We start from the raw sequence: 25,783 nt of genomic DNA on the forward strand, positions 1-25,783 counted from the left end.
GTGTGAGGTGATACCTCATTGTAGTTTTGATTTGCATTTCTCTAATAATTAGTGATGCTGAGCATCTTTTCATGTGCCTTTTGGCCATCTGTATGTCTTCTTTGGAGAAATGTCTATTTAGATCTTCTGCCCATTTTTTGATTGGGTTGTTTGTTTCTTTGATATTGAGCTGCATGAGCTGTTTGTATATTTTGGAGATTAATCCCTTGTCAGTTGCTTCATTTGCAAATATTTTCTCCTATTATGAGGGTTGTCTTTTCATTTTGTTTATGGTTTCCTTTGCTGTGCAAAATCTTTTAAGTTTAATTAGGTCCCATTTGTTTATTTTTGTTTTTATTTTCATTACTCTAGGAGGTGGATCCAAAAAGACATTGCTGTAATTTATGTCAGAGAGTGTTCTGCCTATGTTTTCCTCTAAGAGTTTTATAGTCTCCAGTCTCACATTTAGGTCTTTAATCCATTTTGAGTTTATTTTTGTGTATGGTGTTAGAGAATGTTCTAATTTCATTTTTTTACGTGTAGCTGTTCAGTTTTCCCAGCACCACTTATTGAAGAGACTGTCTTTTCTCCATTGTATATTCTTGCTTCCTTTGTCATAGATTAACTGAGGTGTGTGGGTTTATTTCTGGGCTTTCTATCCTATTCCATTGATCTATAAGTCTGTCTTTGTGCCAGTACCACACTGTTTTAATGACTATAGCTTTGTAGTATAGTCTGAAGTCAGGGAGCCTGATTCCTCCAGCTCTGTTTTTGTTTCTCAAGATCGCTTTGGCTCTTTGAGGTCTTTTTTGTCTCTATACAGATTTTAAGATTTTTTTTGTTATGGTTGTTGAAAAATGCCATTGGTAATTTGATAGGGATTGCATCAAATCTGTAGATTGCCTTGAGTAGTACAAGCATTTTGGCAATATTGATTCTTCCAATCCAAGAGCATGGTATATCTTTCCATCTTTTTTTTGTCATCTTCAATTTCTTTCATCAGCATCTTATAATTTTCTGAGTACATGTCTTTTGCCTCCTTAGATAGGTTTATTCCTAGGTATTTTATTCTTTTTGATATGATAGTAAATGGGATTGTTTCCTTAATTTCTCTTTCTAGTCTTTCCTTGTTAGTGTATAGGAATGCAAGAGATTTCTGTGCATTAATTTTGTATCCTGCAACTTTACCGAATTCATTGATGAGCTTTAGTAGTTTTCTGCTGGAGTCTTTAGGATTTTCTACGTATAGAATCATGTCATCTGGAAACAGTGACAGTTTTACTTCTTCTTTTCCAATTTGGATTCCTTTTATTTCTTTTTCTTCTCTCATTGCCATGGCTAGGAGTTCCAAAACTATGTTGAATAATTGTGGTGAGAGTGGAAATCCTTGTCTTGTTCCTGATCTTAGAGAAAATGCTTTCAGCTTTTCACCATTGAGTATGATGTTTTTGTGGGTTTGTCATATATGGCTTTTATTATGTTGAGATATGTTCCTTCTATGCCCACTTTCTAGAGGGTTTTTTTAATCATAAATAGGTGTGAACCAAACATGATTTTTAATGGAGACAGTATAGTTAGGACTAAAGAGATTCTGCTCTAACGTCAGAGAGACCTGGTTTGAATCCTGTCTCTGCCGCTTAGTTGTGTGACTTTCTCAGTTTCCTCATCTGTAAAACGTGGGGTAGGGATGTGGAGAGAATTAAATAAACATTAAATGTAGAGCCCTTATACACTACCTGGCACTAACTCTCTACTCTGAGAAATTGATAAATATTGTTTTTAATTTTAATTTTATTTTTTTTGGCTGTGCCACATGGCTTGCAGGATCTTAGTTCCCTGACCAGGGATCGAACCCTGGCCACCACAGTGAAGACGCCGTGTCCTAACCAATGGATGGCCAGGGAATTCCTAAAAATGTTGTTATTTAGTACATAATAATTCTAGGTACCACTACATCCAATTCTGAACATGTCTTTGCTATTTCCTCATCTGCTTTAGCTTTTGTTCAGTTGACAGCCTCAGATAGTCCTGGTTCCATTCCATCCCTTCCACCCTCTTCCTCTTCTTTCCAGCCTCCTCAGACTCATAGTGGAAGGATGGGGACTCAGAAGACTTAACAACACTGTGCACCCCATGCCTGCCTGCACCTCTGCCAGTCTAAACCTGGTGAAGAAAATCAGCCTATTTGGCTCCATTTTACTTGTAAGTTAAAAAGAAAGGGCAGAAAGAGGTACTGGTGTCTGAGGAGGCCTCCTGAAAAGGACAGAAGATCCAGGCACACCGATAGTGACTCTGTACTATCGTTCCTGCTATCAGCAAAGACGGGTGATGGTTAGAGCCTGCCATCCGTGAGGGGACCCTGTCAGAGGCCAGCAGTGAGGAAGATGTGGGAGGGAAGGTACGGAAAACACAGGCGGAGGCTTCTGGACTTGTTTTTCTCCTGCATTCTGAACTTTCACTTCCCAGTGGGAACTGAGATCCTTGCCCCCCAAATCCTTGCTTCCCATCCCATGATTTGAAATAACAAAGTTCATGCACCAAGAATGGAATGTCTACAGCTCTCCTAGAGGAAGTTTATTTTTCAGGAACAGCACAGAGTGGGAGGGTTGGTCTTTTGCCCCACCCCATAGTGTCCTAAATTGTTGAAAATTTCAAACCGGTACAGTAATAGAAATAATGAGTTAAAGTTTTTTCCATAGAAGCAACTGAATCGTACTGGCATGCTTAGGTTTATAGAAAACATTAAAAATATTCACAGTACTATAGAATAAACATAGAATAAATATTCCCTAATATCATACATGGAGCTAAGATAGTGATACAACAAATTCCCAACCAATGTAATAGTTTGAGTCAGTGGGCTTATTTGGTTGAAGTTGGCACTGGGAACCAAGATTGCTGGCGGGGTCCCTGTAAGGGCCAAAGACCTCTCCTTTAACAGAGCATGTATCTCTCATCCCAGCTTTAACTAGGTCTTGTTGCCTGCACATTCATGGGTATTTGTGAGTATTTAGTGAGGTAATCTATGTGACAGTGGTATACACATGCTGTCACCTATCATATGCTTCTCTGTAGCTGATGATTATCCAAAAGAGACCCCTGTGAATGCCCCAGGATAAACTTCCTGCCACTGACGACAGAACAACGCAAAGCACAGCAGACACCTGAAGTAGCTTCTTGGTGCGAAAAAAAAAAGGTGCATTATCATAATTTATACAATATACACATTGGAATTTCCTCTGACAGCATCCCAATACTTCATGTAAAACAGTTCTTGAGCATTAAAAGGACCAGACTATGTATCCTAGCCCGATCACTTTCAATCCCAACCAAACTTCTGTGGGAAGCTCAAGTTTCAGGCTGTGGAGTGAGTGTGAAGCTGTGAAATGCTCAAAACGAGGGGCTATTTGTGGCTGTAATGCAAGATGAGGCCAGTATGCACACTTGATCCCCGAGAGGCAGTGTCTGTCGGAAGGGCTAGCATATTTCAGTGGTTTCTGCTGAGGAGAGCACGCCAGGAAACAAACTTAATACGGTTAGGCTGGAAGGGGGATGGCTCTGTCCCAGGTGCAGCCTATCACAGCAGGAAGGCTGTGTGAGGGAAACAGGTTGCTTAAATGCTTTTCCAGCTCAGTTGTACAATCAGGGCTTCTCACTTAGAAGCACAGGACTGGCAGTGCCGGGACGTCAACGTTTCCTCCTTCCCAACATCAAGATAAAGTGAAAGCAAGCAGGCGCTCGGAAAATTACTGGTGTTCTTCCTCATCAAGGCACACGGAAAAGGGTGGCAGAAAATTGGTTATGTTTCATTTGGGTTCAGTATTTCCTGTACTCAAACCTATCCATAGCAGAGCCCCTAGAAAGCAGTTTCTTCTTGTTCTCTTTATTAAAAAAAATTTTTTAAAAAAAGTTTATTTATTTTTTATTTTATTTATTTTTTTGGCTGCATTGGGTCTTTGTTGCTGCACGCGGGCTTTCTCTAGTTGCAGAGAGCGGGGACTACTCTTCGTTGCGGTGTGTGGGCTTCTCATTGCGGTGGCTTCTCTTGCTGCGGAGCACGGGCTCTAGGCACGTGGGCTTCAGTAGTTTTGGCGCGTGGGCTCAGTAGTTGTGGCTCGCGGGCTCTAGAGCACAGGCTCAGTAGTTGTGTCGCATGGGCTTAGTTGCTCCGTGGCATGTGGGATCTTCCCAAACCAGGGCTCGAACCCGTGTCCCCTGCATCGGCAGGCGGATTCTTAACCACTGCGCCACCAGGGAACTCCCCGGAAGTAGTTTCTATATGGCCCTCTTAAAGCACAAACTTTTTTTTTTTTTTAAACATCTTTATTGAAGTATAATTGCTTTACAATGGTGTGTTTGTTTCTGCTTTATAACAAAGTGAATCAGTTATACATATACATATGTTCCCATATCTGTTCCCTCTTGCATCTCCCTCCCTCCCTCCCACCCTCCCCATCCCACCCCTCTAGGTGGTCACAAAGCACCGAGCTGATCTCCCTGAAGCACAAACGTTTATAACTGGCTTTTCTGCTTATGGTCGCTCTAAGAGGCAGAGGCATCTGAAAAGGCTTTGTGAGCCACCTCAATTTGCATTTCTGTGAGAAAGATAATTTATTCTTTAAACTGAAATTAGACATTCACCCCATATCTAGTCATCTGAGGCAGTAACATGCTTTTCCTGAGAGGAAGAGGAACCAGGCCATTTCCTGTAGTGCTCTTCCTGCCTTCAAATTTACATACTCTATCAATATTTTTCTACTGGGTGACTTTTATTTTGAACAGTGATAAACTACCCTCAGGGAAATTGTTTACTTTGCAATTGGGTCTAAATTCCAACATCTCTATGTCTGAGTCCTTGAAAATAAAACGAAGGCTGAAGTAAGAAGGACGTTAAAATAGTTAATCCAAACTGCGGACTCCAGCGTTTGCCTCTGTTTCTTTCATAACTCTGGTTCCCAGGGTCAGTTGGCATGCTCATTCCCCCTGGATTTGATTGTTAGGTGGATAATGACATTCTACAAGGCAGGTTTCAAAGGCTGGACCCTGTGAAGGAAAGTGTTCAATAAATCAGAGTGTGAGCTCCATGGGAAAAGGGGTTTGCTTTTTTTCACGCTGTATCCCAGGTACAAGAACCAAGCCTGGCCCCTGATGAATGTGCGGTAGATATTTGTTGCATAACTGAGAGGAGAAGTACTTTGCCTATATTGAACTGAGCTATTCTCAGATACTTTCAAAACCATTTACCAATAACCGCCACTTATAACTTACTTTGAGGTTAGCACATCATTAATGCATTAAAAGGTGTTGCACATTTAAACTACTTTTTTGAGAAGAAAACAACTTATTGAAAAAAACAATATATGAGATTTAAAAAATTCAATTCATTTAACAAAGGGTTATTTACTAAATGTTTGTTAAGCAACTAAAATGTTAAGACAACACATATTGTTATGAGGAAGATCATGCTGAGATTAATCAAATGGACCACCCTCAAGATGCTTGTGGTGTGGGGCTTCCCTAGTGGTGCAGCGGTTAAGAATCCGCCTGCCAATGCAGGGGACACGGGTTCGAGCCCTGGTCCGGGAAGATCCCACATGCCGCGGAGCAACTAAGCCCGTGCGCCATAACTACTGAGCCCGCGAGCCACAACTACTGAAGCCCATGTGCCTAGAGGCCCTGCTCCGCAACAAGAGAAGCCACCGCAACGAGAAGCCCGCGCACCGCAACGAAGAGTAGCCCCCGCTCGCCACAGCTAGAGAAAGCCCGTGTGCAGCAACGAAGACCCAACGCAGCCAAAAATAAATAAATAAATAAAATTGATTCTTTAAAAAAAAAGGTGCTTGTGGTGAATAACGGGGAGACAGACACAGACATGCGTTCCTGTGTATTGTACAGAGAATGCTGGGGGAGGAGCTGGGGGATCAGGGAGGCCGACAGTTCCAGGGAGACTTCCAGGAGGAAGAGGACTGTGTCAGCCACATATCTGTGTATCCTTACAGCCGAGCAAAGAGTAGATATTCATGTTTGTTGAATGAATGAATGATCCTTTCTTCATAACGGAGCCTGAGTCCTCAAGTTTAAAACAAAGCAAAAAACTCAAAATTAATAAATAATCTGGTGTTGTAGTGGATCAAAGGAAGAGACCACATCTAGATCACAGAGGGTAGAAGACATCGAGGGTCCTGAAGGAGGTGGGGATGAAGTGCAACCTTCCAGGCTCAAGGAAGGAAGTTCGTAAAGCTAAGGAAGGGGAGGGAAAAATGGAGAGTGCGGGAAGTCCCCGGATGTAGCTGAAACAGGCGTGGGAGATGAGGATGGAGCGGACCGAGCCTAGGAGTGAGGAGGGCAGGCTGCTGGGCAAAGGGATTGGTTCCCGGGTGGGCGAAGGGAGGTGCGGGGGAGCGGGTTCACCTTGGGGGAGCATTCTCAGCCGGGAGAGGGGATGCATTGCACTTGGACCAATGACCCAGCACAGGTGCGAAGCTGGACATCAGAGGTTCAGACTAAAGGCAGTGAGACCACTTAACTTTTCTATTCCAGGTGGAAACAAGAGCCGCAGAGATCTTATTTAGGAGACGGCCAGAGGGATTTAAAAAAAAAAAAAAAAAAAAATCCGGAGACTTGAACGAACTGGAATGGAAAAGACAGACGGTTAATTATACACAGGGTCGAGGGCGAGGTGGGAGATAAGGGAAGAGGAAGGATTAAAAAACGACTCCAAGCCCCGAGCCTCAGTGACAGGGGTAAGGAGAGTGGCAGGAACAGTTGGTTTTATTGGGGGTGAGGGGTGAGGGCGTGAGGCTGGATTTAAACTTCTCAGGTGCAGTGAAGACAGCTCGCTGGGCATGTCTGTCATGCAGTGCAAAGCCTGGGGGGTGATCACACAGTAGCTTGAGCAGCGGGTGTCTTGTTTTTTTAAATGATGTTTTTACTTGAATAGGTTATACTGTCACATTCGGTAAGGTGAAAAGGAATTCCCCGTCCTAGCCCTGGTTGCCTACTTTTTCTCTCTAGTAGGAACCACTGTTTCCAGTTTCTTGAGTATCACTGTAGAAATATTACATATATATATTTTGTGTGTGTGTGCGTGCCGCGCCATGCGGCTTGTGGGATCTTAGTTCCCCAACCAGGGACTGAGCCCGGGCCTTGGAAGTGAAAGCGCCGAGTCCTAATCACTGGACCACCAGGGGATGTGTGTGTGTGTTTTCACGCCCCCAGGAGAGTTAGGTATTTTTGTTTTTTTTAAAGGCTAGAAGGCTTGTGTGTCTTTGAGACAGAAGGGAAAGAACAAGAAGCGAGGTAGAGACTGAGGAAGAGGAATTACTGAAGCAAGGTCTGGAGGAGGTGAGAGGATATAATCAGTGATGGCGGCATCTGCTTTAGCAGGAAGAGTGGACCCTTTTCAGAGTCAGGAAGGGCAGGCTGATGGCAGTAGAGGTTTCTGATGCTGCATCACTTAGAGGACCTATGTATCCTGGCTGAATGGTGGCAGAGATGTGGGTAGAGGTAGATCAGTGGTTGAGGAAGATGGCAGAAAAGATGTAAAATAGCCACTGTGGCTACTAGAAGGTATCACGGAACTGTCAGATCCAAAAAAAAAAAATCAGTCCAAAAAGGTTTATTTTGATAATTTATAAAAGAAAAATCACCATAGCAACTTAAAAGTTATTTACAGATTTAAAAAGAAATTTACAGAAATGTATACACATCATATTACATTAAATAGCTTTAGTTAAGATGTTACAGGTAGTGTTAAACATACACAACAAAACATAAATCAAGTTCTAAACCACATAAATGCCCTCAGAGCACGCTCAAAAACCACTGGAAGATGGCCCAGGAAAAATCGGCAAAATGAGCTTTCAGAAACCAGCAGTAAAGATGGTCACCCCACTGGTTGTAGGTGCTGCGGAAGTTAAGAGTCACCCTAACCTTGAGCTGCGACCAGACACGCGTTAAGAGAGAGAGAAAACACGTGAGGGTGCTTTTTTTTAAATTTAATTATCCTGGTGGAGCTCATAGAATGCAGGGCTTGAAAATTTATACTCTGATCCACGTGAAGGTGGGATGATGTTACTTGTGGCTAAACTGGGCATCATGCTTTCTTTTGCAGGTTACATGCCAGTCAGTATTCCAGCGTGCTGGGAAGGGAAGGGAGAGGGGCACGGAAGCCATGGCTGCAGACCGCAATGTCCCTGCCGGCTCAGGGCTTCATCCACCCGTTAACAGCCCCGGGGGAATGACACCATCCAAAGCCTTGGCGCTGACCCTGGTCAAGCCAGAGAGGGAATGCCTGGCAGCTGCCTGGGCATGCTTCTCTCAGTGAAACTGCCAGGCAGAGTGATACAGTGGCTGGCGGCTCCGTGGAGACGCTGAAGTTTGAGATCTAAGTGTCAGGGAATGTTGATGACTGACAAATCATCTTTTGAGGAAAGGGTACAAAAAAAAGGTGTTTACCAAGACCTGAGAATTATTATCCAGCTTAAGCAAAGGTATAGAGGGGGTCCATTTCTGCTCATCCCTTTCAGTGTGGTCTTAAAAATAAATAGAACTCCCCTATTTCAGATTGCCTGACTTGCAGCCAGGTATGTGACCCTGAATTGTAAGTTCCAGCAAATGTGTTATTGATCATTAAAAACAGCTAATTTCACGAATCTGGCAACTAGTGACATTTCATGATTACAAGCCTTAAAAATTTAATAGAGTACAATTTTTTTCTTGTATATAGATTGCTTACACATTAAAATACCAAAGGCACTGTTAAGTTACATGATAAACAAAAATACACTGAGACAGGATTATTTATTGGTTCCTTCAGTTTCTGTGTCCACGGTGATCCCTAACAGCCCAGTTTTGTACTTCACCTTTGGCGAACAGTGTGAAGAAAATGGCACCAAATACGTTGATAGTAGCGGCAATGCAGAAAACAGTTTGCCATTCTCCAATAGTGTTCTGCAGAGAAAGAAAGAAAACGATGCAAATGGAAAAGGATTTTGTTTGTAGTCCGCTTTCAAAAAAGGTGGCGTCACAAGATTGTTTTTATACGGCAGTAGCATTATTCATAAAAACTGGAAACAACCCAAATGTCCATCAACAGTGAGATGGTGGCATATGTGTTCAATGGAATACTTAGAGCAATGACAACGAATGACCCCCAACAACATCGATACGCCTCACAAACAAAGGGTGCACACTGAACGATTCCACTGATATAAAGACCGTCATCAGACAAAAATAATCTACGGTGTTAAAAAGGATAGTGGTTCCTCTTGGTGGGGGTGAAAGAGGAAGGAAGGGCTACCTGGAGGCTTTGTGAAGGAGGTGACGTTCCGTTTCTTGACTGGGTGGGCACTGGTCACACAGATGTATTAACTTTGTGAAAATTTGTCCAGCTTGTATACTGAGGATTTGTGCATTTAAAAAATGCATGTTACACTTCGATAAAAAAGTTTACTAAAAATAAAACATCGGCATGTCCTCAACTCGTGTGTTACTAGGAAAGTATTAGTATTATGCCTGCACATCATCTCCCAAGTTCTCAGGTAGCGGGTGTCAGGGGCAGATCAAGTAAGGATGAGTTAAGATGGACGTTGAAGTTCAAGTTCGAGGCCTGGCCTGAAAGATCCTGCAGGGCTCTTGAATGGCACACAACACAGGACACGGATGGGATTTGTCAGTAAGAGATCAACAAGACACAGTGTGTAATCCAGTGGTATAAAAATATCCAGTAGTTATCTACATCTCTGGGTCGTGTGACTATCTTTAACAACCTTTGTTTTTGGATTTTCACAATTTCAATGTAACCAGAGTGCTTCATTTGCAGCAGTTAGAAAAGAAAAAACCAAGCAGCTGAATTGGCAGTGAGGAAGGAAAAGGAAAGGCACCAGCAAGTTGGCATGAAGTCATTTATTTAGGAAAAAAGGAAAAACACGGAGAAAGAAAGGAGCACTCCACGGTTAGTTATACTTATCTGAGATGAATGCATTTTGGTGAAAAAAAAAATCTTAGAAATCATCTTAAATTTTAGGGACTATTTAGATATGCTTGCTAACAACGTGTTACCATCCTAGAGTAGAAGTCGGTCAGTAATTACTAATTACATCATATACCTGAGAGACAGGTTTAAGACAGCTTCTTAGGATTCTAAGAAAAAGCTGCTGTGTGATCTGCAGGATAAAATAATACCTCAGTGTTATCTGGAGGCAACGGGTGACTTAAAATCAGTCAACTGTACCAGAAATCGCACAAAGCGCCTAGTTTTGTTTTGTTTTCTTTTAAATTAATTAATTTATTTTTATATTTTATTTTTTGCTGTGTTGGGTCTTCGTTTCTGTGCTAGGGCTTTCTCTAGTTGTGGCGAGTGGGGGCCACTCCTCATCGCGGTGCGCGGGCCTCTCACTATCGCGGCCTCTCTTGTTGCGGGGCACGGCTCAGTAGTTGTGGCTCACGGGCCTAGTTGCTCCACGGCATGTGGGATCTTCCCAGACCAGGGCTCGAACCCGTGTCCCCTGCATTGGCAGGCGGATTCCTAACCACTGAGCCACCAGGGAAGCCCCCTAGTTTGTTTTTTTAACAAAAACTCCACCAGTTTTTAGAGAATGCTGTTTTGTCTGTAACAGAATTGAACCTCAGACACACTTTGACCTTTATTTCATTATTATTATTATTTGGCCACACTGCGAAGCTTGTGGGATCTCAGTTCCTCGACCAGGGACTGAATCTGAGCCATGGCAGTGAAAGTGCCAAATCCTAACCACTGGACTGCCAGGGACTCCCTATTTCATTATTTATTTATAATAAATAAATTATAAATTATAAAGTGCAGTAAACTTTAATTGTAAGCAATTACAATTGTGCAGGTAAATGTGTTTTTCCTTTTTAAAAATAATGGCCTTTTTAAATAACATTAAACAAATGCTCTAACAATAGATCTGAAATCCAGTTCAGTTCCCACTTTACAAACATTCAAGACTTGAATTCAGGAGTCCATATCTTCCCAGCAGAAGTGCCAGGACTGGTGATAATGAATGAAATTACTCATGGTAGTGTGCTGACTTAGGTTCTTGTGTTGCCACTATGCTCCATGAAGGTAAGGGTAAACATCTGTGATGTGACATACTGAGCGGTCCCAACATTCCTTTCTGTTAAGTGAGAGAAAATGGTAACAAGGAGGCACTGATTCACTTGAGTAAGGAATTAGAAATGGTAGAGTACCACCTGCAGTGAACACCCCTGTGTCTGAAGTCAGAGTATTCGGTAATAAGACAACTTGTAGGCATATACTGAAATTCTAAGGATTAGACAGTGTTAATTTCATCACAGAGACAAAACAGAGAAAATTAAGTCTCTTTTAGAGGTTTAAGTCAGCCTCTTGAAGAATACATTTCACTAGTCCTTTAGATTTTCTTAAGCAGTAGAAAACTGGAGTTGGAAAGGGCCTTTGAGGTCGCTGAATTTGATTTCTTACACAGTATAACTCAGTGTCTCTGCTTCAGGCCACACCAACCCCGGGCCCGCCGTGCTTCTGGGGCCTCAGTGCCCTGACACAGGCCGGATGCCAGCCCTTCCCACACCCTGGCTCACTCCTCCAGGCTCCTTCCCCACAAACTGGTTGTCCCCTCCTCTGTGTCCACAGCAAGAGTATACATTTTTTCTGCAGTTTTTGTCACACTGTACTTTCATTACACATAATCTCCAAATAATGAATTTCTCAAATGTAGGATCTTATAATTTTGCCTTTGAATCCTTAGTATCTGTCACAGTAATAAGCACTCAAGAAATGCCAGTTGAATACATGTTTGACCGTTTCAGGGCTCACTAACTCAAACGGCAGCCCATTCCACACATAACAGCTTTAAACAGAAAGCTTGCCTGTTGTCTCCTCGTACCTTCTCTCCATCTGGCTTTGTGGCACTACTGAGAATAAGTCACCATCTTTCAAATGTGTGAAGACACCTATACGTCTTCCTAAGTATTCTGCTCTTCTAAACGTTCTTGATTATTTCAACTGTTCCTATTCATTCTCACCTGATTTCCTGACACTTTCGTGGTTCCATTTCTGGAATAATTCTACATTGCCAATTTTTATTTGTTCAAACCAAAGATACAAGTTATTTATCTGGTATAATATCACAGCTTTTAAGTACTTGTGTGGTTTCAGTTACAAGATCTTCATTTAACTTAGTTCTATTGTTCTGCCTAAAATTCAAACAGTGCTCTTTGAAAATATACTTTCCTACCTATTACGGTATTTAGCTTTTTGTTGCTGTAAATAATTGCATAAGAACAGACATTCAGAATTTTACCCTTAATTAAAATATACTCAACTTTGACACAGATGTGCAGCTTCAAATGAACTGTTTAGAGCTTTTCAGTTTATAGGCAAATTATCTACTTACCTCAGGGGTCAGACTTCTAGCAATGATGGGCCCGATCATTCCAGGTATAGTGGCAAATGTATTTGTGATGCCCAGGAGGATACCAGCATACCTGCAGAAACATTTTCATAGGGGTTTATTATTGTGTTACACATTTTTTTGGGGGGCGGGGGGCACCGCGCAGCTTGTGGGATCTTAGTTCGCCAACCAGGCATCGAACCCGTGCCACCTGCGAGTGCAAGTGTGGAATCCTAACCACTGGACCGCCAGGGAATTCCCTGCATCACACATTTAAATAGCTTCTGTCCATAGATAGCTAGACCATTCCCAGGCTGTATTCTTGTGAAATTTTATGTCTAAATGAGACGTCTTACTGAAATAGGACTAAATATTTGGGGAGTTAAAAACCTGCATTTCAATAGTTCTAACATCACATAGAGAAACAGAGCCATTGAAATGATCCCTTTTACAGTGAAACAGAAAAGTGCTGAGATATGATTTTCATACAAGGCTGTATCTAGATAGGAAGCTTCATGTGCCTTAAAATTTTTTAAGTTAAAAAGAGAATTTATTTCCTGATTACAAAATTTATGTCATTGTTAAAAATTAAAAAAAAATATTACAAAGAAAGTAAAATTACTTATAATCCTTCTATATAGAGATAATCAACATTAACATTTTGGTAAATATCCTAATTATTTTTTTCTGTATATATATTATAGAAATGAGATCATACTGAACACACAATTTCACAACTTACCTGTTCAACTTATTACGTATCTTCTTGTCGCTAAATCCTTGCACACTGTCCCAGAAATAGACAGGTTGGGTTTATATATATTGTAGGTGTATGACAAAAATGCATTTTGAACTCTGTCTTTTCAGAATCTTTACTGCCCTCAAAGCTAGTACTGTGTGTTTTAAGAGGTACTCGTTCTCTGATTCAAGTTCGCTAATTCTGACTCCATGGTCTCTCTGAAAACTCATGTTTTACTCCCCTTTATTATTTCCAGCAGCCAGTGCAACATCTATGCTCGTTCAATACATGCTGACCACGCAAATGCGTGTGACCCGCAGCTGTTCAGGCCCACGCGTGGTCCTGTGAGGCTGCACTGCAAGGACTGCTGGAGCTTGTCCCACGGAGACCAGCACCCCTTCGGTGCTTTGGCTCCAAAGGGTCGTACAGTATGCAACATTTCGGATTACATGCTAGGGTTGCTGAACATTATTTTAAGTTGTTGTTTATGTATCGATAGCTGTGTGTGTCAACTGAAGAACCTGGGATTTTGTCCTGTAGATGGCCCTACGTTCTGGAGTTTGTAGACTGAGGCATCATTTGACACAGAGTTATGTCCCCTGTATTTCCTGCACACTGGTAGTATCTAGACTCGAGATCCTTAAGGGTTCATTAGATTTAGGTTTGATATTTTTAGCAAGAAAACTTAATGGTGGCGGTGGAGTTAAAAACTAGTTAAGCAGGGACTTCCCTGGTGGCGCAGTGGTTGGGAATCCGCCTGCCAATGCAGGGGACACGGGTTCGAGCCCTGGTCCGGGAAGATCCCACATGCCTCAGAGCAACTAAGCCCGTGCACCACAACTACTGAGCCTGCGCTCTAGAGCCCTCGAGCCACAACTACTGAAGCCCGTGCGCCTACAGCCCGTGTTCCACAACAAGAGAAGCCACTGCAATGAGAAGCCCACGCACCGCAATGAAGAGTAGCCCCCGCTCGCCACAACTAGAGAAAGCGCGCATGCAGCAACGGGGACCCAAGGCAGCCAAAAATAAATAAATAAATTTATTAAAAAAAAAATTAGTTAAGCAAGTAAATGGCATTTATTAACTTATTTTTCATAAAAGTCACCTAGGTATATTCAAAGTCCAATTAGAGCTTTTAATTGTTTAATGAGATAATCAGTATTATAAAATTGTGGTCAAAATTAAAGAAACTTGATGTTTATTAGACCATATAGTCTTATTGTGGGATAATACTGTTTCTGTTAGGGTTTAGGATCCTCAATACCTTGGTTGCAGACTACTTATCTGAAATTCCTCTCCCCATTTTAGACATGGAAAAGTGCCTGCAATGGACTGAATTGTGTCCTCCCCCAATCTATACCTCCAATGTGACTGCATTTGGAGATAGGGCTTTTAGGCGTTAATTAAGGTTAAATGAGGTCATAAAGGTAGGGTCCCAACCTAATAGGATTGGTGGCCTGACAAGAAGAGGAAGAAAGAGAGATCGCGCTCTCTGTCTCTGTGAGCATATATGGAGGAAAGGCCACGCGTGAGGACGCAGTGAAAAGGTGACCGTCTGCAAACCAGGAAGAGAGCCCTCACCAGAACCTAACCCTGCTGGCACCCTGACCACGGACTTCCAGCCTCCAGAACTGTGAGAAAATCAATTTCTGTTTTTTAAGCTACTCAGCCACATGGTATTTTGTATGGCATGCTGAGTTGATTGACACAGTGCCTAAATAAAACATCCTGCTGAACCTAATTCAGTTATCTAGAAACGTCACAAATTTTTATGTTGAAAACTCGTGTATACAGGGCACAATAACAAAACGACGTGGCACAGATCTTTTTGGCTTATGCCCTTTAGGGAGTGGATCTTAAATTAACCAAGCTTGGCAGAACCTGTCCTTTTTTTTTTTTTTTTTTAAACCATTAACACCTTGGCAGTAGGAGGAACCGACTGCAATGTTGCCAGGCCTTTTCAGTGACAGATATTAAGTGCAGATGAATGCTGTGAAATTCTAAATGTCAGCACCAAGAAGCTCATTCAAGTATTTATATTACACTTGGCCAGGAAAGGCCATGAAAGATTGATGAGAGCCTGGAAAAAAGAACATGTTGTATGGACTCAGTCTGGATTCTGTGCTATTGGAGTCCTAGAATTCTGTGGGATTAACGGTTAAAAATCTATCCCAATCCCTTGAATCTGGGCAACAAAATTATCCATAGAAAATATCTATTTTAGTCTACAGAAGAGAAGACTTAGAAAATACCATGTAGACATATATTTATATGCTAATAGGAATACTGACTGCCTATTGAAAAACCTTATGTCAGGCAGGGCTCTAAGTATTTGATATATCTTATCCCACTTTAATAGTAAAATGAACCCCAAGAGGTAGGGATTATTATCTTCATTCTATGGATAAGAAAGAAAGACTATAAAATGTTACCCAATTTGCCTGATTCCAAATCTGTACGTAATATTGGGATGTTATATCTATAATGCTGGGGCTTGTGGTGAAAAACTAAGCAAGAGAAAACTGATCTTTCCTACAGATTGAATTCAGTGGTGACTGTGTTTTCAATAAGGCAGCATTATAGATATATAAAATGTCCATCAACAGAGGAATGGATAAAGAAGATGTGGTATATATACACAATGAAATGTTAATCAGCCATGAAATAGAATGAAATAATGCAATTTGCAGCAACATGGATGGACCTAGAGATTGTCATACTGAGTGAAGTAAGTCAGACACAGAAAGACAAATATCATATATTGCTTATATGTGGAATCTAAAAAAAATGGTACAAATGAACTACTTACAAAACAGAAATAGAGTCACAGATGTAGAAAAACTTATGGTTACCAGGGGGTATGGGGGAAGGAGGGATAAATTGGGAGATTGGGATTGACATATACACACTACTATATATAAATAGATAACTAATAAGAACCTGATGTATAGCCAGGGAACTCTACTCAATACTCAGTAATGGCCTATATGGGAAAAGAATCTAAAAAAGAGTGGATAGGGACTTCCCTGGGGGCACAGTGGATAAGACTCCACGCTCCCAATGCAGGAGGGCCCGGGTTTGATCCCTGGTCAGGGAACTAGAGCCCACATGCATGCCACAACTAAGAGCTCATATGCCACAACTAAGGAGCCCGCCTGCCGCAACTAAGGAGCCTGCCTGCTGCAACTAAGACCCGGTGCAACCAAATAAATAAATAAATATAAAAAAAATAAAAAAGAGTGAATATATGTATATGTATAACCGATTCACATGAAACTAACACAACATTGTAAGTCAACTATATTCCAATAAAAAAAAAACGACAAAAAAACTATAGTCTCCTTGAGGATAGAATTTGGGTCTGCCTAGGACACATACCACTTTGGACAGTAGATGCTCAGTAAATATCTGTTGAATAGATTTTTAAAAATGATGTTTTATTTTCCCACAATTTATCTACTATTCTCAGAGTAAGGGAGGAAAAGAATGAACCAAACCAAATTGTTGATTATGAAGATACTCCTCAAATGTGCGAGAAATACATCCCTCACCCCAGTGCCTCGCTTGGATGCAGCCAATTCTCATCACAGTTTCCAACCAATTATAATTATAATGCACGAAGGAGAGCCAATGGTTCAAACCATTTTAAAAGTAAATACCAGTTACTGTTGCCATCCACCCATCCACTCATTCATTTAACAAACAGTTCTTAGGTATGTCATTTGTGTCAACCACTATGGAAGAGTGGTGTCCAACAATGAATTAAACACAGTTCTTGTTCTCAAGGAGCTCACAGTTTACTTAATGAGAAAGACTATGGGCCAATAATGTAATAAAACCTAGTAGCCTGAATAATCAAACTATGTTAGAGACTCATGCCAGGTTTTATAGAAGCATAGAGGCGGGGCCTTAATCAACCCTGTGTGTGGGCGGGGGACATTTGAGGGGACCGGAGGGGATGCCTCAGGAAAAGCTTCTTAGAGGAAGTCGTGCCCGAGTTTGGCTGTAAGAGATGCGTGGGGGCAGAGGAAGTACAGGGAGGGGATGAAAACGTGTGAAGTCTCGGCAGTTGTCAAAGTAATAGGACAAGGGCCCACGTGGCATGTCCAGACATGGAAACTGCTGGGCTTGCCAAATTTCCACGCATTTTCAGCCGTTTAGCTTGAGATTTGAACTCTAATGAGGCCTAGGAACTGTAGCCTGTTAGTATCTTCCCAAACTTTCTTTCACCGTATTACTTTCTGTTCTAAGCTTAAAGGCAACCACGTGCCCACTGCATTCCTGAAATATGCCTTTGATGTTGAGAAGCGCTACTGTTTTCTGTGATCGCTCATTGGTTTTTGGCTTATTTTTCTAAAACAAAGTGTGCGCCTGAAACATTTATAATGAATACTATATTAAGATGTGATATTGGTAGAATGTCTTTGTTTCATAAAGGTTTTCTTCTATATGATTTAATATGTGTGAGAAAATTCGAGGTTATAAAAGCCAGATGATTTGCAGTGAGACTGATGTGAAGTCATGTGTCACAGCTAGTGTAACCTCTTAAGTCAAATAAAAATCAGATCCTTTATTTCAGCCATACAAGGTTTATTTTGTGGTTTAAATGGAATAACTATGTTATTCTTATATTATTTTGAATTCCAAGTATTATTTTATTTCTAGTCTGTTTTACTGATTTGTACAGTATGGAACTTTAATAAAATTACTGTCATTTTAACAGCAAAATAAACAAACAAATAAATAAACAAACAAATAAACTGTTTAGCTTCATACCATATCTAGATAAATTTTTTTTTTTTTTTTTTTTGACTTACAGGATTCATAAAATGTCAGGGCTGGACCAGGGCCTTTAAGACCGAGAGTTCAACCACCCAGCTGATGCTTGAAGCCCAGTTCCAGGATACTGCCTGCAGGCTGTCCAGTAAATGCTTCAGGACAACACCGTATCACCCTCCAAGCCAGCAGAAGCTTACCCAGGTGCAAGCAGGGTTTCACGTTTATGTCTTCAACATCTGCTACGGTGTTTGGCACAGTGCTTGCTTAATGACTAGGTCCATTAATCAGCATGCTATGACACTGAAGTTCAGTGATTACAAATCCACCTAATTGTACATCCAGTTCATGTCTCTCCATCCTGTCTAAAAGGACATCATGGGAGACCTTGTTGAAATCCTGATATACCAAATATATTGTGTAGACATGGTCGAAAATGATGCTGAGAAATTTGCTATTTTGGGGCTTAGTGACCCAATGGTGTGGCTCCTTAGTGATCAGTATTTTCTTTTCCAAGAGCTCACCAATCATCCCTTTAGTATTTTGCTTGGATTGATTTGTGACCCTGATCATGGTACCTGACTCAGAGTTTGCCAGAAAATAATAATGAAGTTTATCGCATTGTATGCAAATGCATTTATTGCATTATCAGCTAAGTGTTCTCTCTCTCTCTCTCTCTCTCTGTGCTCGATTTAATCCTCAAAACAATTTTATAAGGTAGGTACCATGGATATTTGTTTTTTCCTTCTGTAGCATGCACTTTCATCTTCTTTTGACAATAGCTCCGATTTCTATTTAATGATCCAGTTTTCCTTCACTGCCAGTTTCAGAGAGCATAGTGGGGCCCCTGCCAGATTCCAGAGCTCTGACAGACTTCAGACACCTGATCAGTCCCAGACTATTGCAGCTTCAAGAAATGGAGTGGGTAGCTTACCACCCTCCTTCTGGCTGGGTGGCTGCTCGGCCACTTTTACGTTCCTTATCGTTTCTATTTCCCGTATTTATTTACTTAGTTTTATAATAAAATCACATTAACTGAGGCAACCAAAGTACGTATCTGTTCTCGGCAATGAGTTCTTTTTCCTGAGTTTTCAAAATAACTGCTAGTGCCTCTTCAATGACCAATTCTTAAGATCTTTTAAATAAGTCATTGAGAGGCACCTTGATGTAGCAGAAAGATCCCTGGACCACAGAGCTGGGAGACCTGGATTCAAGCCTTTGGTTTGCCATTTGCTAACTGTGACTTTGCAAGTCACACAGCTCCTCTGTGCCTGAGTTTCTTCATCTTCCAAATGAGTTCTTTTCTTTGTGTTCATATCTTCACGTGTTGTGTGGACGTCACCAGTGGCTCCCTCAGCATCCATTCCCATGAGGCTTAGGGGCACTGACTCCTTCACCTCTAACTTTAGGGGCGGGTGTGCTGATTGTGCGGAAGTCTAATGGCATTCCCTTGGCCACGGGGGTTGGTTCAGGGGGTGGATATGTGACTCAGTCTGGTTCCAAATGAAGCCTGTATTTCCATGATGGAAAGAGGAAAAGATTATTTTCTTTCTTGCTTGATGTGAATGAAGAAGCATGCAATCCTCGTTGTTACTGGCAATCATTTCACTGCATGATTTTATAAGCAGATCCAGCCTTAGGATAAAACTGGTATGAAAGGCAGAGTAGAGGGTGGAAAAGAAACGAGTCTTGGGTAAGATCAGTGGACAGCTGGATATCAATTCCTGATTGAAGCCTACCGTCTCTGGACTTCACACTAACAGATTATGATGTTTAGCCAGCTTGAATTAGGATTTCCATTCCCTCAACTAAAAGTGTCTGAGAGGTAACACAGCCTGGGCCTCTTCTGTGCCAAAACTCCCAATTCCCAGATCCCTTTGACTCAGCTTGTTAAAATCTCAAGCCTGGATCAATTCAACAGCACATTTTCAGTCCTACACTTGGGCTGCTGAACAGCGCTTAAAGAAAAAACCACCTCGTAAACTAGTGAGAGCACACGATTCCTCTCCAACTTCAGCTGACCCTCATCAATGCCCCAAATCCCTTCTAGGAGTTCTTAGTGACTATTTTTCTCAGGAGCTCTTTCGAACTTTTATCATTCTCAAGTCTTTTACTCTATTTTTTTCTTAGTCTCAGCAGTGAACCTGACTCCCATGTCACAGAGAAAATCAAAAACTAACAGTTAAGATTTTTTAATCAGTTATTTACTGCCACATAATAAATTACCTCAAAAGGCAGCAGCTTCAGATAACAAATATCTGTCATCTCACAGTTTCTGTGGGTCAGGAATGTAGGAGGGGCTTAGCTGGGTGATTCTGGCTCCGAATCTCTCAGGAGGTTTCAGTGATGCTGTTGGCCGGGGCCGCGGTCATCTGAAGGTTTGCCTGGGGCTGGAGGACCAGCTTCTGATCCTACTCATGTGGCTGCTGGCTGGAGGCCTCGTTCCTCCCCACTGGGCCTTGTACTGGGTGCTGAGTGTCCTCACCATGCGGCAGTTGGCGCCCCCAGTGTGAGTCACCTGAGAGAGAAAGAGCAAGCAGGGTGCTACACTGCCTTCTAGGACCCACTCAGACACCATCACTTCTGCCGGATTCTACTCCTTAGAAACAGGTCACTAAACCCAGCCCACACGCAAAGGGAGGGGACATAGGCTCCACCTTTTGAAGGGAGGAGCATTGAAGAACTTGTGGAGTTATTTTATTTTATTTATTTTTAAAGCTTTGTATATGCATTTTATCTTTTGAACCAGAATCTTTTTTAAAAAAAATTAATTAATTTTTAAATTTTTGGCTGCATTGGGTCTTCGTTGCTGCACGCGGGCTTCCTCCAGTTGCGGCGCACGGGCTTCTCATTGCGGTGGCTTCTCTTGTTGCGGAGCACAGGCTGTAGGTACACGGGCTTCAGTAGTTGAGGCACGCGGCTCAGTAGTTGTGGCTCACGGGCTCTAGATCGCAGGCTCAGTAGTTGTGGCGCGAGGGCTTAGTTGCTCCACGGCATGTGGGATCTTCCCAGACCAGGGCTCGAACCTGTGTCCCCTGCATTGGCAGGCGGATTCTTAACCACTGCGCCACCAGGGAAGCCCTCTTCTCAGTTATCTTTGCATCAGGCTCTTCTTTCTCTTAGTGGATTCCCAAGGTTCTCGTCACAGTTTACTGAGTAATTTTATCCAATCCCACGGTTTCATCTACTACTCATGTTGGCCACTCCTACATCTTTATCTCTCGTTCAGCTCTCATTCTTGAATTGAAGACTGGATAGCCTTGGCTTCCTTGACACCACATTCTTGATTTTCCTTCTGTCTCCCTGGTTGCTCCTTTTTGGTCTCCTTTTCTGGTTATTTCCCTTCTTTCTGGTCTCTACATGTTTGTCAAGATCCAGTCCTGGGGGTCACTCATCTTGTCATTCTACTCTCTCTCACCCGGCAATCCTTGTCTTTAAAAACTCTGAAAAAGTGGACTACTATTCCCTAATTTTCATTTCTGGTCAGACTTGATTTTCTGAGTTCCAGATCCAAATGTCAAACTGCCTACAACTACTATTTTCTAAACGTTTTTCACAAATATCTAAAATTGAAGGGACTTCCCTGGTGGTCCAGTGGTTAAGACTCTGCGCTTGCAATGCAGGGGGCCCGGGTTCGATCCCCGGTCGGGGAACTAGATCCCGCATGCCTCAACTAAAGATCCCGCACGCTGCAGCGAAGATCCCATGTGCTGCAACTAAGACCCAGTGCAGCTAAATAAATAAATATTAAAAAAAAAAATTTAACATGTGAAATTTTTATCTTACCCCAAGACTCTTCTTCCTCCAGACATCCCAGTTTCGGTAAGTGGCACAACTATCTGCCCATGCAAAATACATGGAAATCATCATCCTTGGTATCTTCCTCACTCTTCAGGTCTAGTCTACTGTCAAGTCCCATTCTATTGTAATCACAAAGATCTCAAGTCTATCTACTTCTTTACACCTCCTATCCCCATTCCAGGCCGTCATCACCTCCTGTATGGATTACTGCAATAGCCTCCTAACTGGCTTCCTCTACTTGTATTCGTCCTCACAGAGTGACCTTAAAATACAGAGAATGCCACTTCTTACTTGCTTTGGATACAATATAAAACGCTTACTATAGGCTCCTGCTTACTCCCCAGTGGCTTTCTTCCCTGCATCTCAGCCACAAATGACCTTCTCTCAGTTAAGTGAAATACACTGTTATGGACTGAAAGTTTGTGTACTTCCAAAATTCGTATGTTGAAGCCCTAACTCTCAGTGTGATTGCATTTGGAGACAGGGTCTTTAGGAGGTGAAAAAGGTTAAATGAGATCATAAGGGTGGGACCCTAATCTGACAGGGCTGGTGCTCTTATAAGAAGAGTAAGAGACACTAGAGCTCTCTCCCTCTCTGCACACACCCGTGCACGCATACCTGAAGAAAGGCCGTGTGAGCACACAGTAAGGGGTCAGCTCTTCAGCAAACCAGGAAGACTCCTCACCAGAAACCAACTGTGTTGGCACCTTGATCTTGGAATTCTAGCCTCTAGAACTGTGAGAAAATTTCTGTTGATTAAGGTACCCAGTCTACGGTATTTTGTTCTGGCAGTCCAAGCAGACTAAGACACACACCAATTTCTTCTTCCTGTCATGTAAATTCCTCTGTCAGGAATACTACTTCCTTTTTGCCTAACTTCTTACTCATTCTTCAGGCTTTAGCTTAAATATCACTTCCTCAGAGAGACCTTCCCTTGTTCCCTGATCTGCATTATATCTCCCTACTATATGCTCTCAACTTTCTCTTCAAAAGGTTGTTTTTTATTTCTTTCATGTCCACCACCCTAGACTAAGAGCTCCACAGGCCACAGTTGTGCTGTTGTGGCTGGTACCTGGTAGGCATTTGATAATTACTTTTTGAAAGAATTAATTATCATCACAATATATTACAGTTGTTTATTTTTTATGTTTCTTTCCTGAACTAGACTAATCTCCTTGCGAGCAGGAGCTGGGTTTTATTTTCTGTAGCACCATGTGGAGGACTGAAGGTATAGCAGATACTCTATAAACACCTGTTGTATGCATGAGAGGACTGGACCAGACCAGGGTCTCACGCTCAAAGGTACAAGGGATCTAAAGGATCCCTTAGATCCCTGAGGATCTAAAGATGCAGATTCTAGTTCAGTAAGTCTGGGGAGATGCCTGAGAATCTGCATTTTGCACATGGACCACATGTGCATAGTAAGAGACAAGAATACTCTAAATCCTTCCTAGTTCTAACTTTCTATGATTCTATAAACCACGCACTTATAGTTTATAAAAACAATGTCATTTGTTTAACTTATTTCAAGAGAAATCCTTTCCAGATTCCTTTTCTAATCAGTAGCATAAAGGAACAGTCCTTTAATTACTTCCTACTCCTTGAATCCTTTTCTCTACTTTGTAAATCTCAAGTCCAAGTCTCAAGCCCGAGCAGAGATTTGTTTAGGGCAGTGGGCTCTTCCTAGTCCCCACTGAAATGGCATCTTACGCCTTTACTCCTTCCACTTCAATGGGCTCTTTATTATTTCAGTTATGTTTGTATCCAATCTTTCAAACTTTCACTATGTTTAACAAAGTTTTCTTGAGATTAATTTACTTTCCAAGTAAATTAAATTAATTTACTTTTTATTTTTAAATTATTATTTTTAAATTAATTAATTTGCTTTTCAAGTTAATTTGCTATTCTTCTTCTCTTAACTTACGTTAAACTCCTTCAGTTCTTCTTCTTCTTCTTTTTTTTTTTTTTTTGGCTGCACCGCACGGCATATGGGATCTTAGTACCTTGACCAGGGATTGAACCCATGCCCCCTGCATTGCAAGCGGGGAGTCTTAAACACTGGACCGCCGCGGAAGTCCAAAACTCCTTCAGTTCTTAACTCACCAATATGTATACTTAACGAACATTTTCTAGCTTGTAAAGTTCACAAAATTCTTCCCTTATTTCTCAAAAGAAAGAGCTTTAAAGAAAAGTGTTGACTGATACACAGTAAGGTCAACACACAAATAGTTTTTTAGAAAGAATTTTGACATGGTACTGAATATGAAAGTCTATTTTCATTCTTCCATTCATGTAATTGATTGACTGAGCACTGACCATGGCCCAGCACAGGGTCAGGTGCTGGTACTGCTGGGGTTAATAAGACAGACTTGGGCCCTGAACTCTCAGAGATGATAGCCTTAGAGCTTTTGCTTAGGCTACCTTTTGTTTCAAGTGGTTTCTTGGCCCAATACACAAGTGTTGCTGGTTTTCTTTCCTTGGTTCCCCACTGTTAAGGGTATGTAGCACTGAAGCTCCTATTTGCTTAGTATGATCAGATAAATCAACCACTCAGCAAGTATGGACTGGGGGTGCCTCTCCTTCTGCAGAAGCTGTGATATGGATATATAGGATGTCTCAGTCTGAGGAAGCTTACATGCAAATTGGGGAGGTAAGAAAGAGAAGAGTTACATTTGGAAATAATTACAAATTAAGGTATGGTATCCAGCATAAAATTATAAATTGAGAAAAGGAAGAGAAAAAAGCACAATGGCCTGGAAAGGCTTAATGAAGAACTGGGATGTGAACTGGAAAGGGTTCAGACGGATGGAGAGGAAAAGGCAATGGACCACGGGCTGAGAATGAGCCCCTGTAGGAGGCATTATGCAGCGGCAGACAGGACTCCGCCCAGAGTTCAGCATACAAAGACTCCGATGCTAAATGGAGCCTTCCTGGACTTCTTATATAAAACGAGAGACTGGATTAGAATGATTTCAAAGGTCCACTCAAGTTCTGTGAGCGTCAGTTTGTTGGAGCTTATTTAGAAGTGTTTATTGAAGGGATGGGAGACAAGGATTAACAGGAATCAGAAGATTCTGTGGTAGTCTAGGTGGGAGGAACTGGGGGTAGGGGAAAGGTGGCAGGAGACCACTGGTCTTTTCTCCAAAAATAAATTTATATTCATTATTTAAAAAAAAAAATTAAGTGCATCAAATCCCCTGGGTTAAAATATTTACATAGTCTCCTCCTCTACCTCGTCAACTGGCACAGGCCCAAAAAGAATATTTCCAGAGAAATAGCTGTAGAAAGAATTCTGGGATTAAAAGTAAGATTTTAGGGGGAAGTTTTGGCTCTATCATTTATGAGCTGTGTGGTGTCATTCCTAGAGCAGTCAAATGCATGGAGACAGAAGGTGGTAGAATGGCAGTTGCCAGGGGCTGGGGCATGAGGGAGGGGGAATGGGAGTTAGTGTTTAATGGGTCCAGGGTTTCAGCGTGGGAAGATAAAGAAGTTCTGGAATGGATCATGGTGATGGTTGCATAATAATGTGAATGGATGTACTTAACGCCACAGAACTAGACACTTGGTTAAAATGGCACATTTTATGTTATATATATTTTACCACACTTAAAGAAAATAATTTAAAGTCAGAACGAATCTTATATCAGTACTCACGAAGGAGCAATGTCCAGATGGTTGATGCTGAATCCAGAAGAGCAGAAGCCTCCCAGTGTTGTTGATATGGTTAGGAACGCAACAGCCAAAGAATAATCACAGCCTATAAATCCGGCGGCTACCAGGAATACTGCAGGTCCAATCATTCCTGGAGTTAAAAAATCATAAAAAGAAAAAAAGGAAGCCCCAGCATTAATATTTGCTTGCCCTTTAATAGAGTATAAATCTGAGATTTGATATTACTGCCATCTACTGTAGAAACAGTATACTGCCTAGAAGACTCAGTTTAAATTACAGTTTCATGAAAAAAAAATTTGCTGGAAAACATATAGGATTAATGCAACTATTATAAAACGTAAAAAAAAAAAAACTCACTATGCAATGTTATTAAATCTACGTGTGACCAGGACTCGGTTAAAAGTTCTACAATGCTTAAGGA

The 25,783-nt window shown here is 41.6% G+C and overlaps 1 protein-coding gene and 1 non-coding gene across 3 annotated transcripts in view; one reads left to right on the forward strand and one right to left on the reverse strand.

Annotated features, from left to right (window-relative positions):
• Nucleotides 1-7,630: 7,630 nt before the first annotated feature.
• Nucleotides 7,631-25,783, reverse strand: part of SLC17A5 (solute carrier family 17 member 5) — a 48,424-nt gene continuing 30,271 nt past the window's right edge. The window contains exons 9-11 of one of the 2 annotated variants that reach the window (XM_068551614.1): nt 25,345-25,492; nt 12,378-12,468; nt 7,631-8,931 (exon numbers count right to left, since the gene is read on the reverse strand). In XM_068551614.1, the coding sequence (XP_068407715.1) occupies nt 8,794-8,931; nt 12,378-12,468; nt 25,345-25,492 (377 nt within the window). In that variant the 3' untranslated portion in view covers nt 7,631-8,793. The remainder of the gene's footprint in view (nt 8,932-12,377; nt 12,469-25,344; nt 25,493-25,783) is intronic. The other variant, XM_068551615.1, reaches the window with a different exon arrangement.
• On the forward strand, nt 21,470-21,542 carry TRNAA-UGC (transfer RNA alanine (anticodon UGC)). Its single transcript has one exon. It is a non-coding gene; the product is annotated as a tRNA-Ala (tRNA).

This window comes from Eschrichtius robustus, chromosome 9 (assembly GCF_028021215.1).
Source record: "Eschrichtius robustus isolate mEscRob2 chromosome 9, mEscRob2.pri, whole genome shotgun sequence".
Taxonomy (NCBI): domain Eukaryota; kingdom Metazoa; phylum Chordata; class Mammalia; order Artiodactyla; family Eschrichtiidae; genus Eschrichtius; species Eschrichtius robustus.